Consider the following 17,999-nt stretch of genomic DNA (forward strand, 5'->3'; position numbering starts at 1 on the left):
TATGAAGTATATACCTTATATCCCCTCCCCTTTCTTAGCAGCATGAGTATTTAAGTAATGGTTCGTGTAAGAACTACGGTACCCTGCGGCAACGCATGCGCAGAAGTAGCTATAAAACTTCAGTAAAATCCTGCCCTCTGATTGGCTAAAATACATCTTCGGGTGTTTTCCGTATCTTATCCATTGATTGACAAACATTTAAATTAAGAATAAAACAAAGGTTGCATTGTTACGACTTATCCCCGAGTTTTGTCCGAATCGTATGTTCGGAAGTTACATTTCCGACCTAGCGCTCACGTCGCCATTTTGAATTCTACATGCTTCCTCCTCGATATATTAAGACAAGTCTCTCGCTATTCATTATCTCTTCGAAAATAGTTTGAAAATCTATTGTATATACTTTAAAGAAACGCTTCTGAGTTCTGTTTGCTTGCAAACTTTGTCCGAGAAGTTAGAAAAGCTTTTTATGGTGTTCAAAAGGCAGGCATGTTGCTGCCCAAACCACGAGGCTTGGTGTGGCAGTAAGCCTTCAGATGTGGAACAGAGGTCCCTGAGAAAGGCAAACAGAGTAGAGAAAGTTTTCTTGGAGCTAGATGACAAAGGCAAAAAGGGCTGGTCTAGAAGCATTTGTACATACTGTCGACAGCGAGTCGATTTGGAGCTTGGAAACAAACGCATGAAAACTTCACAAGAGGTGAGAAAAATGATCTTTCTCAAAGTCAATGTTCTGTCGCTTGCCGTATAGATTCTGCTGTTTCTGTACTGTCTTGACCAGTCTTGATCCTCCTTTTCAATTTGTTATTTATTTCGAAAATCAAAATTGCAGAGCTGTAGAGATGAAACTGCCTGAAGTTCCAGCGTGTTTTTCCAACCGGAAACCTCTGAGACCAGCGCCGCTGCTGAAGCCGCGTTAGAACCATTCCAGGTAAAAAATTCATAGGTCAATAAGTACTTGAGAGACAAATAATTGGTTCAGAAGGGAACGAAATATTTTACTCGTTCTATTTTACTAAAAGAGTTTTATTACGGGAAGTTGTCATTTGAGTTTACGATGTGAATATGTAAATATAAGTTATGTGAGCCTGATTTATAAGCTGGGTGAAATGTAAATACCAACAAGCCCGAATGTATTCCTTGAATGTAGCGAAACATCCTGGGGTTTGACACCCTGAAATTGAGGTACAGCAAACTCCCGTCTAAGTGAAAAAATTGTAAGCGGATAACTTAACAAAATGCAGGGTTTTGTCTTCCTTTCCATTCAAACAATGTCTTTCTTCATTTTCATTAGCTGACAGCCCTTGTAACACTGTTTTTAGTTCCTGACGTGTCTGCTTCTGAGGGAGTTGACTGTAGTTGCCTTGTATTTTTTATAAGTTCTGATATTCAAGAAATGAAGTTGAGAAGGAATCTTAAGTTTGTGTGTACTTTTTTTACAGGACATTGAGGAAACCTCTGCACTAGGGCAAATTTTGCCGTCATCAGTTGATGCTGTACGACTCATGAAAGCATCAACTAAACTAAGGGACATAGAACGATGCATTGAAGTAGAAGATACGGCGTTTGGTGAAGCGAAGATATTCTTTTAGAAAATTGTAAAATATAAATATCAGCAATAACCCGCAATTGTCAGTAAGAGCAGTGGAATGCTTATGCGGATGCAAAAAGCTGAAAGAAATAGTGAATATAAATGCAGCCCGTCTTGAGCCAGAAGAATTACAATTTCTTCGCAGAAATTTTCCGTGAGTTTCATGGCCTACTATATATCGAAGATGGAGACCCTGATTATAAGCTGGACACTCTCGACTTCATCAATGAGCTTATGGAACAAACCTTGCTTGCGGCTTGTTTTAAGAAAATATTGTGCGTTCTGTCTGTGTCGATGAAATAATAATTAGAGGACTGCTACTACTATGAATTCCAGTAAACTTTGTTGCTGTGGCTTGTATGCGATTATAGTTGTATTGAGGATCGAATAAAGCAAAATTGGTAACTTTATTTAAAGGCGTGAATCGTTTTAGTTGTCAATCTTAACATGAAAATCGTTGTCAAAAATCTTTGAAAGAAAAAGTGACTTTCTTTGGAAAGCTAAATTCTACCGCACTAACAGGCTTTTGGAAATGTGAGACCGTATTTTCACACGTTTAGCCAGCGGAATGTTTGCTTTGGCAAGAGACAAAGCGCAAAATTGTAATAAGTGAAGTATAAAAAATTATTAGCAGATATCCGAAAGGGATTTCTCCATGCTCCGAACATACGATTTTAACAAAAATGCAAAGGTTGAAAGCTTTCTTACTTCGAACCTAAGCCCCCTAATAAATATGAGTGCAAGAGCACTTATTTCAGAGAAATGTGACTCCAAAGTTCAAATTTGGCGGGCAGAGCGTCTTGAACCAATAAGCATAGCAATATTAATTAGATTAGTTAAAAAGATAACGAACCCCTATTGCCGCAGGACCTATCGATTCACCGTAGTTCTTACACGGAGCATTACTTAAGCATAAGTGAAGGTGAAAGACGTCCCGGTTTCGCCCAGACAATTTTCAATAACTAGTCAAATTCACTTATTTTTTAAATGATATTTCTTTTTGTTGTTTATGGCCTTCTGCTACCAGATAACCTCTTTTTATAAGAACGCCCAGACTGAGATTTTATGCTATTGATTTTTTTATAATCAATTGGGTTTTATATATTAATATACACTGAAGTTTAAGAAAATCCTTCACATCACATCAGCCTCAAAATCCTCCAAAAATAAGAGGAGGCCCAACATCAACTGAAACTGACACGTTCTTATCAAAAAGAGTATACAAAGGCAGACATGACCCTAAAATTCCTTTGGTTGTCTTAAACACGGTTAGAGTTAGAGTAGAAAACGTCTCTTACCCATAAGATGCTTAAAGTTTACAAGATATTTTTAGTTTAAAGGTCCCCTATACAATTAGAAAGGTTTAAATCGATCACCTAGTTTACTAACTTGTGGGGAAGGCGTGCGTGAAACTGAAAACTGTTAAGCAGACTACCCTGTTCACAGTAGTACAAACGCGTATCCAGGATTTCCTGAGAAGGGAGGGAAGGAGGATGGGTGCACAGTCATAGAAATCATATGGAATAAAGGATAGTATATGACGATTCTTCAATAAGAAGAGGGGGGCTGGGGTCGCGAGCACCTGCACGAATGTAGTAACGGTTCCCCTCTCTATTTGGGGCAAAATGCGTTGCCGGCTGGTTACATCATATGAAAAATTACCCAGAAAACCCTGGGGACAAGCTTGAAGTTGCTACACTACAGTCAACATGGGAGAGTTTAGTACGCACTCATAAATTTGAAATACTTGGTTCTTCACATATTTGGTATCAAGTCATTACCATTATAACTATGCACCGCCTCCCCTCCAAACAACTACTCTGTATTAATACTCATTACTACTTATTATTATTAATACTCAGTCAACATAAGAGAGTTTAGTACGCACTAAAATCGAAATACTTGGTTCACATATTTGGTATTAAGTCATTATCATTATAACTATGCGCCGCCTCCTCCCCCCCCCCGAACAACTACTCTGTATTTTGCTTTCATAGGATGCACCTATCATTTATAACATTCTCCAAAAATGAAACATATACATTGTACACCACATTGCTTTCTTTTTTTGCATCATGCTTTCTCAAAACAAAATGAATGCTTCAAGGGGATGTTGGGGGTTGTTACTACTGCAATACCTCAAGAAATTTTCGAAAATACCGCAGAAAAACATCAGATATATTGCATACTGTACAGAAGGACAAGGTTTTGAAAAGCATCTGCAACAAGGCGGCACTTCCCAGGTTTATTTCCCGCTAAATCATCTCGTACCAAGGGCAAGTCCTGTGCACCGCAACTCCCAAATATTTGAATTCTTTTTACCGCAATATGCAGTTTAAACAGTTTTCACAGCCATGAGGAGTGTGGATGGGGTCGGAGGATATTTCATAATTGACCAGTCCCTATCTACAAATTCTAGCTATATTTCTTCTACCTAACTCAACATGCAAAGGCTTCCCTGTTAAAAATGATGATACAGCAGATTGTTTTCTCTGCAAAAGATTGTGCTTCTCAGTGTGCATAGAAAGTTTTACAAATAATCCCACAACCATTCTTTAGAAGAGCGCATCTTCTAACCTATAAATAAATATAACTATTATCAAATGATGTAAGGTATCAAAGCTAACCTATTATTTGCCATCCAGCATATATTGGGTTGACATCATCTATCCTTAGAGGTAAAAAAATGTAATAAATCATCCCAATCTCAACCTTTGGGTTGATTTAATTTTGTGCTTCCACCACGCGTATGCAGACCACCTAGTTTTTATAACAGTCTTTAGTCTTTCTGGTTACACAATTTAGTGGTATCTATATAGAGGGCACTTTAAGAGAAAAGCAAGAATTTTTTAGCTATATTGTAAGGCTGCAAAATAAGAATTCTGTTATTACAGACAAATTTTTTTGTTATTGAAGATGGTAAATTCACAAAAAACGGAAATGTAATGCAAGCCCATAGCCATGAGGGTTTCAGGGGGTTGGAAAAAAATCCCCACTTAACTGGAAGAAAAACCCAAATAAAGGTTAAGAGAAGGGAGACAATGTGAGTTTGAACTCAAACTCCTTGCTGTGGGCCTTCAATAATGTGACTAGAAATTTTGCAACAACAGGGGGCACCAACATTTCAAGAAATATTAGTTAAACTCCTACACCATTTCATCAGCTTAGATCTTCCACATTAAAAACAAACAAACAACGGAAACACTATGGCATCTTTGTTTGTTCCTGGTTAGCTTGTGAATATGGGGGTGGTTGTGGTACAGATGCACCCAAATTGTCCATGCCCATAGGTGACTGGTACTGCATGGGTGGCTGAGCTCCCCCAGCAACATATCCGCCAGGGTAGTCTCCTTGTAGTGGTGGTCCATACCCTGGAAGTTGGGGATAAGGAGGTGCTGGGCCTTGGTAAGTTCCAAGGGGGGCTTGGTATGGTCCTTGTGCACTAGGCATTGGAGGTGGAGGGTAGTTAGAAGTTGTTGTTGTTGTTATAATCTGCTGTTGAGGGGCAGTTATCACTCGTCCCCCAGTTGCACGAACTGGTCTCCGACAGCAACAGAAATAGGACACACCGACGATAATGGCAATTATCACAACAATTGCCGCGATAGTACCGCCGATGATAGCTGGTATTGGGTTGTAACAGTAATCCCACTGACAGGAATTAGAGCAGCAGTTCAAAAAGTTACCATTAGAGTTGCAATCATAGTCCGAGGAACAGTAGCGGCCTTCGCAGCTAGAGGAGTAGACACACTCGTTGTTGCAGCATGTTTTGATGCCGTAACCCTGACACGGGGTGTACGAGTTACAATATTCCGCTAAAGCGCCATTTGCTACAAGAACGACCAAGCAGATCGACCAAACCAATGTTGTCTTGTTAGACATGGCAGAGTTTTGATTTGAGGGCTTTAGACGCTTCAATTCTCCTTCGAAATTCTTGATGAAAATAATGGACATGGACGGAGTAGTTTTTGCAATGAGTTCTGGGATGACGTCTTTCGTAACTACGGGAAACCAGTAACCTTTTTTTGTTCTCTATGAAGTATAAACCTTATATCCCCCTCCCCTTTCTTAGCAGCATGAGTATTTTAGCATAAGTGAAGGTGAAAGACGTCCCGGTTTCGCCCAGACAATTTTCAATAACAAATTCACTTATTTTTTAAATGATATTTCTATTTGTTGTTTATGACCTTCTGCTACCAGATAACCTCTTTTTATAAGAACGCCCAGACTGAGATTCTATGCTATTGATCATTTGTATAGTTTTCTTTTTATAATCAATTGGGTTTTATATATTAATATACACTGAAGTTTAAGAAAATCCTTCACATCACATCAGCCTCAAAATCCTCCAAAAATAAGAGGAGGCCCAACATCAACTGAAACTGACACGTTCTTATCAAAAAGAGTATACTAAGGCAGACATGACCCTAAAATTCCTTTGGTTGTCTTAAACACGGTTAGAGTTAGAGTAGAAAACGTCTCTTACTCATAAGATGCTTAAAGTTTACAAGATATTTTTAGTTTAAAGATCCCCTATACAATTAGAAAGGTTTAAATCGATCACCTAGTTTACTAACTTGTGGGGAAGGCGTGCGTGAAATCGATCACCTAGTTTACTAACTTGTGGGGAAGGCGTGCGTGAAACTGAAAACTGTTAAGCAGACTACCCAGTTCACAGTAGTACAAACGCGTATCCATGATTTCCTGAGAAGGGAGGGAAGGAGGATGGGTGCACAGTCATAGAAATCATATGGAATAAAGGATAGTATATGACGATTCTTCAATAAGAAGAGGGGGGCTGGGGTCGCGAGCGCGAATGTAGTAACGGTTCCCCTCTCTATTTGGGACAAAATGCGTTGCCGTTAATGGGGGTTGGCTGATATTAGCGGTTGCTTGATGGAGGGACCACTGCGTTTTTTGGGGGGTAAAGTGATGTCCCACATGAGAAATCATGCGGCTAACGCTCAAAACAGATTCTCACTGCTTCTGTTTGTTGATGAATGTCGGAACAACACTCTTTGTGGCTGGTTAGGCTCTGAATATGGCGACGGTGGTAGCAACCAAATTTATGGGTCGTCTGACAAGGCATCGGTGTAGTATTACTAAATTGAGAAGCAACACCCTTATATTTAAAAAATACCCTCGTGGTAACATCGTGATCGCATCGGATGACGTTTGTTTATAGATAAATTTTGTAATTTTTTAAGTGATATTCGACGATCGATAAAATTTCTTTAAAAAAACAATAAATAAATAAATTGCGTTATCCGTGGTTCCCACAAATAAATTGATCTCAGTCGATTTTTGTTTCTCGAAGCTCTAGTTTTCTCTCGAAATTTCACTCTCACAAATCTACAATCACCTACACTCGATAAAAGTTGTTCTACAAAGCAACAAAATCAGTAAGAAATCAAGCCTATATTTAATATCAATAATAATTATTTAATATTCTTAACCATTTATTTTAAACACACTCTTTAAAAATTATCGCTGACTTGCTTTGTCTGTTTTTTTTTTTCTTTGTTACATCACTATTATGATAGGATTTTGGAAAAAAGGCTAACATTTATTTTCTTGTGCCTTCACTACATAAGGATACCAACCTGCCCCTAGTAGGGATCTCAGCTACTGAATCTATATAACTGGGAATGGCATAAAATGCCTTTTTAAATCCTCCAAAATCTCAAAAGGAGTTCTGAACCCAGATGTGCGCAGTATTTTTCTTCTTCTATTTTCTTCCACCCCCTCCCTAGGGTTGTCCACAAGCACCAGTCAGCAAATTTTACCAGGTGCATTGTACACAGGGTGTTTGAGCATCCCCCTGTGGCCGCCAAAAAGTAGGTTATTCCTTATCGAAGGATTGTAAATACTCTCCATATGATACCTATGACTTTGCACCACCCTTACCCAACCCTGGGTATGTGCCTGTTCACTAACTCAATAATTATTTAATCTGCAGTCTGGTAGCCAGGATTATGAGCGGAGGGGTTTGTTTACCCATAGCTCATCCTAGCTAGCAATCAGTGGTAATTAATTTTCCTTCATTAGAGCGGACCTTCCAGTTGAGTGGGGGTTCTACCAACCCCCCACCAGCTACTGGCCTGAGCCGGCTGAATTAATAGAAGTGAAATGCTTAACACAGTTGTGACTGTTAGGAGTCTAGCTGAAATATGGCTTAATGAACAACTTTGAACTTGATTTTGTACCATATTTAACTAGCTCCATTTTCTAAACAACATGTACGCAAATAACCTAGGGACATAAAAACTTCTAGAAAAATTTGCTGTGGCTTTGAAGAGGGCTTAGCACAACAACTCCTAGATACATCCCTAGTGTTTTTGTACTGCTCTATAAAACAAAAAATACAGGTACTGACATCCTTCCTACTCAAAGTTTTTGTAGCCTCTTTCCTTTAGAGAAGAGTCTATATTGGGTGTGACGTGGGTTGACCTGATGGCAAAACAACACTTTTGGCTGGTTCCTGGGCACATTCGGAGTATGATGGTGGTGGTGCATAAGATGCCCCTCCATTATCCATGCCCATGGAAGGCTGACCTCCAGAGGTATAACCGCCGGCGTAGTTTCCTTGTGGTGGTGCCCCATACCCCGGATAATAGCCTGGCGGCTGGTAGGGCCCTTGGGCTCCTTGGTAAGGCATTGCGGGCGGAGGATAATTAGTGGTTGTTGTTGTTATGATTTGCTGTTGCGGGGCAGTAATGACTCGTCCTCCAGCGGAACGCACGGGTCTTCGACAGCAACAGAAATAGATGATGGCAGTGACGATGACAACAACAACTCCTATCCCTACAAGACTGCCGATTATTGCAGGGACTGGGTTGTAACAGTCGCCAAATTGGCAAACACTGTTGCAGCAAGACAGTGACGCATACCCTCCATTGCAATCAGAGTCCATACTGCAGGAATAACCATCGCAAGTAGGCGAATAAGTGCAATGGTTGTTACAGCATATTCGGTTTCTGCCTGAACCATAATTGCACGAGAAGTCGGAGCTACAATACTCGGCGCGCACAATTTTCGTTACAAGAGCGGCCAAGCAAATCAACAAAACGAAGATTGTTTTGCTAGGCATGACAGGCAAAGGATTGGGTCGTATTCAAAGCTTTAAATAACAACTTGAAAAGGACGCTCGTCGTGCCAGTGTATCAGCCAGAAGAAACGGATGGAATTTATCTTTGCCGTGCATGTCGGGATGACGTCATCGGTGGGAAGTATCTGTCAATTATTCAATTTACGCGTTTGTCTCGACAGATTTGATATTTTCGGGGTCCGGTCAGGTTTTCATCAGATCCCCCCCCCCCCCCCCCCCCAAGAATAATTTTGGGTAAGTACGCAGCTCTTACAAGCTGCAATTTGATTGGGCAAATGAACAATATCCGCACCCGGACACAAAGAACGAGAAGAATAGAGACAAAAGAACTCCTTTGTAGAACAAAGACAATAGGAGACAAAGCAGTTGCGTACTTATTTGTTAAGGTCAAATATGGCAATAAAAAACCAATACAGATCATCTTTTGTATTGGAGATACCAAATCTTTTCATGTTCATGATGCCTGTACATCCCCCTCTCCTTGGCAAATTATTGCTCCATTATTTATATACACTCTTTTTTATAAGTAACTTTTTTATGAGAACGTCCAGGCTGAGATTTCACAAAAATTCAAAAACATGATAAGAACATGCCGAAGTTTAGATAGCACCAACATATTTCTTTTTTAGTCTGTGTTCTAAAATAAATTGTTAAATTGTGTTCACACATTTAACAAGCTTAAATATTATATTGCTATTGATCATCTGTGTAATTCTACTCCTAATAATTCATAGGGTACTATATGTTATAAGCACGAAATTTTAAGAATATTGTTAGGAACATCTTCAGCCTTAAAAATGCTCCAAAATTAAAAACGGCTTAGTCTCAAATGAAAATTATATGTTCTTATAAAAAGAGTGTATTTATATACTTTTCTTTGCTTGGGGCTACTATTTTTAGTTATATTAGAAGTTCATGTCAATTCTAAATTGCCTTCTTATGCTTTGTCACATAATGGGTTTTGTTTTACAATGGACTAACTAGAAGGCAATCATGTGCTTTGTCACACCCTGGCTGGAAGCCAAGATCACCAATAGTTCAAGTAGAAGGGGGAGAGTTTGGGGGACTGGCTCATAGATAAATTCCAGAAATACTACCAGTGCCCCACTCAAGTCAAATTCAGTATAGTTGGCTCTCAACTTAGATTTATCAACTAAGTATGCAGAAAATAAATGATGCCAAGTCATTTTAGCAAATTTATTAAAACCTCTGACAAGACTGTTATAACGCAAGCAGCCTGGTCATTATGCAAATTGCCTGTACATTGGAAATTCCAGTTCTTATGTAATACATATGTACAAAAATAACTGCCCTTTATTGCTTACCTTTTAAATATAAATGCCTTATTGCAATAAAATTATCAGAAATACTTCGACTAAGTATAACTTGGTCATATAATTTGTGCTTATTTCAAATCCATTAATGTTTTCTAGCACCTTTGCTAGACGAAACAACATCCATAATAACCACTGATCAACTAGTCTAATAACTAACCTATATTTCTTCCATAGTGCTGAAACTAATGGAGCCTTTCTCTGGGGTAGAATTTTGCTGGGAGATAACCTAAAGCTATGGAAATAACAGTGTTTGCAAACAATGACTTACACAGCAACAAACACTCTGTCCAGAAGTTTCACAACTCGGTAGAACCAAGTTCTCAACCTTCCATAAATGTATTTCTAACTTTGACTATCTTGATTCTTACTGGGGTACTTTCTTTTAATTTTTTTTATTAAAATACTGAAAATACCCTAAATCATTAGGTTTCTAAGGTTCCACTCTCACCTAAAAGTTGAAACGTTTGAAAACTGCAAACTTTTGTACCAGACATGGTGGATCCTAAATTTTACCTCTCATACCAGACATGGTGGATCCTACATTTTATCTCTCAAGATATAAACTACTCCTTCATAAGTAAAAAACATTATAGCTGTATTAGGAACTTGTCGGATTACGTGCGTTCCTAGCCCCCCATATAACCCTCGCCAACCCTCTTCCCTCAAAACAGTTCCAAGTGTCTGGAAAAACGACCTGTACTTTTGTCTGCCTAAAAACTCGCTTTCTTGTTGTCGCAGTCGTGTTCTTGCTACCTCATGCGGATAACAAAGCGATGTTGCAATACACTTGGAAATTCCAGCGGCAAGCATACACTCCACAACGTGGAAATCGCGCCTACTCTTGTAGTGAAGTTTCAAAAGTTCGGCCTTGAGGCGTTCGTAGATGGTAAAGTGAACGACTGTTTCTGATATGCCAACGTACGATGCGGTTAGTCCCCGATAGAACGCTCGAATTCCCTCGGCTTTATATGCCATGGAAACAATCTTGAAGGCAGAGGCCCTTGTTCCTCCTTGGTTTTCTAGTTGTAGGCGAGTTTTAATGAACCACAGTGGGTTGGTAACGGTATGATTAATAAAAGCTGCGATGGCTGAAGAAGTCATGTGAATAAGCGAACCATCGGCTTTGCCCAAAGCACCAGATTTGTTCAACATATCTTTTAACTTGGAATAAATAGCGAAATAAATAGCCCTGGACGGGGTTACCCCTAATAGCGTTGTTCCGAGACCCTTAAATAACGACTGTATTCCTTCATTCTTTACCATGTATCGAGCGTAAGGGACGATTCCGCTGAACTTGTTTACGGTCGTGGTACGTGTGCTAAAGTTCACAGTCCCCGTTCCAACGCCAGCGGAGGTAGAAACGGCCGACGAGATGTTCACACGAACTCTCTGCGATCGAAAGGCCGATGACTGGAGCCTTGTTTGAATAACCTCTAAAGGAATAGTGGCTAATGCTCCCATAGAGCCACCGAGTCCTCCAGCAACTAGATGAACTATCATTGCGTGTGTTTGTTCCGACATGTTGTAGTTGTCGTCTTGTCTTCGGATTTTCAAGCCAGTGTGGCTGTATTCCCGATCAGAAAACTTTGCTTTAGATTTCCACGTCCCTCGTAAAGATTCATGAAGGTGTTATTTCTCTTTCTGGACCTCTTAACTTACATAAGAATGTCCAGAGGTCTCGCTATCTTCATCCACTACAACTTCCATTTTCTCCGATTGTGAAAGTTTTAACATTGCTTTACGGGTTTTGTAGAATAATGATGAAACTTGGTTACGTCACGGCCTACGCCTCCATATTTACCATATTAGGGGTTGTGCCCCTTATAAGGATTGCGTTACTGTGCAACAAGACCTTACGTAAGCGAATGTAGTTATCTGGTTATTGACCGTGCATATATTAGTCATGTGACAACACTCACGCTCTGAGACGCACGTCTTCAACTTTGCAAATAAAAAAAAACCTTATGCGTGTCATTTATCAAACAAATCGCTGTGTGTAAAAAGTTGTCTAAATCTCTAGACAGTAGAACTTTTAAAAAAAATACAGGCCACATTAATTTTCGTTTCCTCCTCTCCCCCTCTGGTATTTAATTAACACTCCATAATTAAAACAATTTAAAATGTTCTTTCTTGCGCCTGTATAAACAAAAAGTAAACAAAGCAAACCAAAAATTTGCTGGAATGAGGTAGGGAAGGATTGCTCTACCACTGACCCAGAGAGGTGGATTTCCTTGCAGCTGGTTTAGTTTCTCTAGAAAGCATATTTTTGTCTCATGTCTAAAATTAGGTTTAACTGATACGAGAAACAAATAGACTTTAGCCCCTATTAAGCAAACATCAGTGAAAACGAGAGAAAAATATGATTGGTTGAGTGTTGCTTGGGTGCATACACTGACATTTTTTTTACTGGGATACCTGTGGTAGCCCAGTTACAAAATGCAACTGGTTTTACTGGGATACCTGTCGACGCTGTGGGGTCAAGTTACTCATTTACCAGGTGGCAGCGGCAGTTACACTGCGCATGGTTTAAAAGGTCGCAAGCACGTAGGGACAGAGCTTGCTGTAGGAGCGAATCCAAGACAAATACATCTATTTGAAGTAGGGATACGTGTTTTATTCAATACTAACAAGACATTAGACTTCGTTTCCAAGTCAAATAATCCTATAGCCTGTAAACAGTTATACTCCTACGAATGGTACACAGTCAAAGCAATTTTTAACTCCAGCCCCCATTCACACACTTGATGCCCCCTCCCCCGCCTGGAAATCTTGTGTTTCTTATCTTTCTTATCCCAATCAGTGTTATAAGATGGCATTTACACATTTTATATGCTTTTATCATAATTAAATGGTAGAAAAAAGGGGACTCAAACAAATTGCAAATGCGATCCATTGGTATCCAAGTCAACTCTGCACGCAGGGTCTAGTTTTCATGTAAGTTAACCTAAAAAAGGGCTACAAGCAATAAATCAATCTACAATTTTGTGCGATGGGTCGATAGTGAAATACCTCTTCACATAAAAAAGGAACAAATTCAAGCAAAACAGAGAGCTGACTTAGGCTAATAACCAACAAAAAGTTCCTCCAATTGACCATCCCCACTTCATTTGAGCTTTCCAGATATTTTTATTTTATATTTGACCCCAATTTCAGCACATGAGTTTTAAAGTAACCAATTACAATTTTTATAGCTATATAGCTATTATATAGAGCCTACTGACTTAATAATATGGTCTGTTTTTTTTTTCTTTCTTTTCTATATATTTCCATTTCTATTTTTTATTTATCATAATTTTTTTATCAGCAGTATGTAATCACATATTGCCTCCATTAACATCAACAAGGTGTAACAAAGCCAGCCCTAGTGCTGTGCCCGTCATGGCCACCATCATGGGCAAAAACGTTAAAGGCATGGCCAGTGCTTGGAATGGTAATGGCTTGTTCCCCAATGCTGTTACCATTATTAATGAACTCATTGGTCAGGACTATGGTTGGCACTTTGACTGGTAATGGCATCAGTTACACTGCTGTTTCCAGTACTAGTGTCAGTATTGGTGTCAGTATTGGTGACAGTATTGGAGCCAGTATTGGTGTCAGTATTGTCACCAGTATTGGTGTCAGTATTGGTGTCAGTATTGGTGACAGTATTGGTGTCAGTATTGTCACCAGTATTGTCACCAGTATTGGCATAAGTATTGGTGTCAGTATTGGTGTCAGTATTGTCACCAGTATTGGTGTCAGTATTGGTGTCAGCATTGGTGTCAGCATTGGTGTCAGTATTGGTGTCAGTATTGGTGTCAGCATTGGTGTCAGTATTGGTGTCAGTATTGGTGTCAGCATTGGTGTCAGTATTGGTGTCAGTATTGGTGACAGTATTGGTGTCAGCATTGGTGTCAGTATTGGTGTCAGTATTGGTGACAGTATTGGTGTCAGCATTGGTGTCAGTATTGGTGTCAGTATTGGTGTCAGTATTGGTGTCCGTACTGTTACCAGTGTTATCAGCAGAAGTATGCAGACCACCTGAGTTTTGAAGGCCAGAATTTGGGTTTTCATTTCTTGCAGTAAGGAAATCATCCAAGATAACGTCTTCAGGGTTTGGCACTGCAGGAAGGAATTCTTCATCAGGGCCACAGATTTTTGTGAAGATATCTTTTGCCTGAAAAAAAGCATAAACAAAATTTAGTTACACAAAACCATAATAAACACATAAAGCTATAATCAAGCGAGATCATTAACAGCAGTAAAAAGAGTAGAGGAAGAGGGATTGCAGGAAGGTGAGACACCACCAAAAGACATGAAAAAACCCTTGGGTAATTCCTATATAAATTTGAGCCAGCCAACTCTCAAGGGAGGCTGAAAAACAAAACAATCAAGCACAAGGGGGAGTGAGATTGAGCAACCTAACAAATAAAAAAAAAATAACAACATATGTTTAATTGCTGAAATTTTATAAACCAAACATTTAAAATGTTGAAAATAAGAAAAAAAGTTGACATAAAAAATTCATGGTATGTATGTCGGCTTGGAAAACATCCTCCTCAATATTTTTTGCCATTGCCATTTTTTTGAGTTATTACATACCTGTCTCATTGCTTGTTCGAGATTGTGTGTTACGCCTGGGAGTGAGGTCGAAAACACATTATCTGGTAAAGGCTTGACTGTGGATGGGTCTGGAGCATCATGGTTGAAATATAAAGACCACAGCACTACAGGTTTATCACTACTCCTGTCATCTGAAGGGGAAAATTAAGTTACTTAAGCCTAAACATAGAAGAAGAATGTTATGGAAGTATCATGTTAAAGTTATCATGTTATATAACGAAACACTCATGTGGACATACTCTTAAATAAATAGGGTGTTGGCTTGAAATCTAATCCATATGTCAGAGAGTATTCTTTGTTGGTCTAATAGGATAACAAGCTTGTGCTTACATCACACAAATCTACCAAAGCCTAGCTACCATTATAGTGCAGTGGCCACAGAGAGGGAAGGGCTAGGGTGCTAGCCTCCCTCCATTTTTAGTTATTTGAATATTTTCAGTACACTACTACCTATATGTTGATTTTGGATCTTGGTTAGATTATCATCCAGCCCCCTGTCCATCACCTGCCCCACCCCCAAAATCTATCCATACTGTCTATCCACTCAGGGTACCAAACAGTTAAGAGTATGAAGCACAAACCCTCATTTTCTGGGAAGTGTAGAATCTTTCTGGCTACTTGTTCCAGGTCCTCTTGTGCCGTGACACACCCTTCGCTCACCAAATGGACTAAATACAACCCACATGGACAAGCCTGGGTGGAATTGCTCAGCTCTAGAACCAATACAGGGCTGGCATCTGGACTAGCAGCTGGCATGGTCAACATTGTAACATTCTCTTCCTTTGCTTGCTTGATTGACTTGTCTGTTATGAACACAGCCCGTGACACAGACTGTGTAGATGGTTCTCTCCATTCTGAGGGGAGATAGGTATGCTCCATAATAAGCCATTTGCATTTAAGCTCCTGTCCCTCAGAAACTACCTTCACACATTTCTTCTCTTTAGTGTCCACGACTATTGATTCAGCACTCTTACGGAGGCAGTACAGCCCACCAAACACAGCACACATGCGGCAGTAAGCTTGTGGGAGCTCCCCTAAGCCATACAATGGCCAAATAAAAGGACTGTTCCCATATCGACCAAGTGACATTAGGAATGATTGGGCAGCATTTAAACCATCGATGGTAAGAGCATCTGGTTTTACCATTGCAATGGCATGGATCACAAAGTGTTGCAAATTAGGTGTCATGCGGCGTGACTTCAAAAACTCAACAAATGGCTTATCCTCAAATGGCTTGTATTCTTCTAAGTGTTCATTATGATCTAGGCAGAAAGTCAAAAACTTCATCAGTAGCCTTTTCTCAATGACAGGTATCAGCTTACTGCTGAATACATCTGATCTGGAACAGGGCACTGCCTCCATAGACCCTTCCAAAAATGTGAGAATTTGATTGACAGCCTTGAATTCAGCATAATGGCTGATATTGGCAGAGATGAGCGACTCAACAAGAGCTCCCCTTGATAGCAGTAGCTTGGGTGCAAGATCAATATTAAACTGTCTATGGTAAGGTTCTAGATCACTGTAAGTCATATCAGAATTGACAGCAGGCTTGGCACGTCTTTGGGGTCTTGATATTGGGAATGATGCTTGACTTGGAGGTGGTGTTTGACCAGAAGTTGGTGGTTGTTCAGATCCAATACCTTGAGAAGGTTGTGAATCAATCCTTGAAGAGTTTGTATCAAATGAGCCTTCGACATGACTTTGTCCTTCCCCATCACCTACTGAAGGTGATGATGTCTCTGCCTCATCAATCTGTGAACCTGGTTGGGTAACTGAGACATTATTCCCTGCACCTTGCTCAATTTGTGTGCTATCATCCACTATGGTAGACTCTTCTGACACATTTTCGTGTGAACAAAATGTTGTTTCTGCTGCACTTTCTCCGGTTATCTCATTTTTTTCATTTTGAGCTAGACTTCCATGCATTGCTGGAAATGCAGCTGTTACATTATCTCTTACACAAGGTGCGATATCAGTTATCTCTTTATTTCCTGTTTCATTTTCCTGGTCAGTTCTCTCATCTCCAATCTTATCTTTTTCTGTTGCCTCTTTCTCCAGAGTGATTGGATCTGTTTGTTTTATGTCTTGGACAGGATTTTGTTTTTTCTCAGTTCTATAAACAATCAGCAAAAACATAAAATAATTGGATTCATAATATCTAAGTAAAAAACAGTGAAAGACAGAGGCATCCATTTTTCTTTCTTAGTTTAAGCAGTACATACCTAAAATATGACTTTACTTTGATGTTCTGTGCTGCTTTTGCAGTCTTAGGGATAAGAAAATATTGAATTGCATCCTCAGTAACTACAGTTACTGGACCAGAATCATCATCTTCCAAAATTTCCTAAAAAAAAGTCATATTTAAGTTAACAAACTGATGAATAATAATATTAAGCTGTCCCAGGCTATAGATTACCCAGCTGATTATTTTTAAGAAATAAAAGACACAATTATTCAAGAATTTAGACACAAAAATATAGATATATAGATATAATATAAGATATAGTAAAAAAACATCAATAGGACAAGAGTACAAAGTCTGGATTTTATAAGGAAATAGTGTCTAATAACAGTAGCAGGAGCACTGTCCACCAGGCTTTAAACCTATTTTCAGTAATATGTTGCCTTGATGATTATGAAATTACATGGCAGATTTAAAGATGGGCCAAGCGAGACAAAGCCTGACTAAAAATATCTTATATTTCAAGGCACCTTCAAGGATTTTTTTTACCTGATTTCGTTGAATCCACTTCAAAAGGCCATCAAATGTGAACGAAGCCCATTGACTTGAATAATAATCATTCCTGAAAAAAAAACAACGTTTTGAATATGAAATAAAAATGAAAAATATTTTTGTTAATGCTAGTATGAGAAATTATGGAAACCTCCCAACTCCACCTGACCCCCCCTCCCCTAAAAAAATAAAGGGTCAACATCTTCCTTTCTATGCAACTGGAGTTGTGATGCCAAGATTATTTCATTGTTCAATTATTACCTGTCAAGGTGTAAGACCTTCAGACCTATCCTTGATAGAGCAGCTGCTACGACAGCCTCTGGCAAGCCTGCATTCATACATCAAAATCATGTGACCATTATGTTATAAAAGAGAACTCGACAAAACACTCTTTCTTTGTTAAGGCTTATCTAAATAACCATATGCTTCATAACTGGACATGCATTTAGGAGATGGTATTAAAAATGAACTCCTGCTTTAGGATTCATGTGATACTGCTTTGTAAAAAGGAATTCAAACCTGTTCCGAGGACGATAGCGTCATACTCCGTTGGAAAGTCTTCCATCTTGGATTTCACTACAAAATACCTTACAAAACCTCAATAGAAAGCTTTCTCTAATTGGGTAACATCTT

At 39.2% G+C, this 17,999-nt stretch overlaps 4 protein-coding genes and 1 long non-coding RNA gene across 5 annotated transcripts; 1 reads left to right on the plus strand and 4 right to left on the minus strand.

Moving 5' to 3' along the window:
• The first annotated feature begins 46 nt into the window (after positions 1–46).
• On the plus strand, positions 47–2,428 carry LOC125573294. Its single transcript, XR_007314057.1, has 2 exons — positions 47–694; positions 827–2,428. It is a non-coding gene; the product is annotated as an uncharacterized LOC125573294 (long non-coding RNA).
• Positions 2,429–3,568: 1,140 nt separating this feature from the next.
• On the minus strand, positions 3,569–5,531 carry LOC116604613. Its single transcript, XM_032367217.2, has one exon. It carries the CDS (start codon positions 5,465–5,467, stop codon positions 4,790–4,792), a length of 678 nt encoding a protein of 225 aa, XP_032223108.2. The 5' UTR covers positions 5,468–5,531; the 3' UTR covers positions 3,569–4,789.
• A 1,457-nt stretch (positions 5,532–6,988) lies between these two features.
• Positions 6,989–8,789, minus strand: LOC5521990. Its single transcript, XM_032367219.2, has one exon. It carries the CDS (start codon positions 8,673–8,675, stop codon positions 8,010–8,012), a length of 666 nt encoding a protein of 221 aa, XP_032223110.2. The 5' UTR covers positions 8,676–8,789; the 3' UTR covers positions 6,989–8,009.
• A 1,087-nt stretch (positions 8,790–9,876) lies between these two features.
• Positions 9,877–11,782, minus strand: LOC5521989 (solute carrier family 25 member 36). The gene has a single exon (XM_032367137.2). The coding sequence runs from the start codon at positions 11,549–11,551 to the stop codon at positions 10,568–10,570; it is 984 nt and encodes a 327-aa protein (XP_032223028.1). The 5' UTR covers positions 11,552–11,782; the 3' UTR covers positions 9,877–10,567.
• An 840-nt stretch (positions 11,783–12,622) lies between these two features.
• LOC5522106 (rab proteins geranylgeranyltransferase component A 1) lies at positions 12,623–17,978 on the minus strand. The gene is made up of 7 exons (XM_032367134.2): positions 17,886–17,978; positions 17,628–17,694; positions 17,364–17,436; positions 16,855–16,976; positions 15,214–16,745; positions 14,612–14,763; positions 12,623–14,186 (listed from the first exon to the last, which is right to left on the minus strand). The coding sequence occupies exons 1-7, from the start codon at positions 17,929–17,931 to the stop codon at positions 13,503–13,505; spliced, it is 2,676 nt and encodes an 891-aa protein (XP_032223025.2). The 5' UTR covers positions 17,932–17,978; the 3' UTR covers positions 12,623–13,502.
• Between the last annotated feature and the right edge of the window lie 21 nt (positions 17,979–17,999).

This window comes from Nematostella vectensis, chromosome 10, assembly GCF_932526225.1.
Source record: "Nematostella vectensis chromosome 10, jaNemVect1.1, whole genome shotgun sequence".
Lineage (NCBI taxonomy): Eukaryota > Metazoa > Cnidaria > Anthozoa > Actiniaria > Edwardsiidae > Nematostella > Nematostella vectensis.

Excerpts from the sequence above, each read along its gene's own strand:
- LOC116604613 (XM_032367217.2), bottom strand. The coding sequence starts at position 5,467 with ATGTCTAACAAGACAACATTGGTTTGGTCGATCTGCTTGGTCGTTCTT.
- LOC5521990 (XM_032367219.2), bottom strand. The coding sequence starts at position 8,675 with ATGCCTAGCAAAACAATCTTCGTTTTGTTGATTTGCTTGGCCGCTCTT.
- LOC5521989 (XM_032367137.2), bottom strand. The coding sequence starts at position 11,551 with ATGTCGGAACAAACACACGCAATGATAGTTCATCTAGTTGCTGGAGGA.
- LOC5522106 (XM_032367134.2), bottom strand. The coding sequence starts at position 17,931 with ATGGAAGACTTTCCAACGGAGTATGACGCTATCGTCCTCGGAACAG. Across the intron at positions 16,746-16,854 it reads AAAGTAAAGTCATATTTTAG|AACTGAGAAAAAACAAAATC; the intron begins GTATGTACTGCT and ends GATTGTTTATAG. Across the intron at positions 14,764-15,213 it reads ACACTTCCCAGAAAATGAGG|ATGACAGGAGTAGTGATAAA; the intron begins GTTTGTGCTTCA and ends TTTCCCCTTCAG.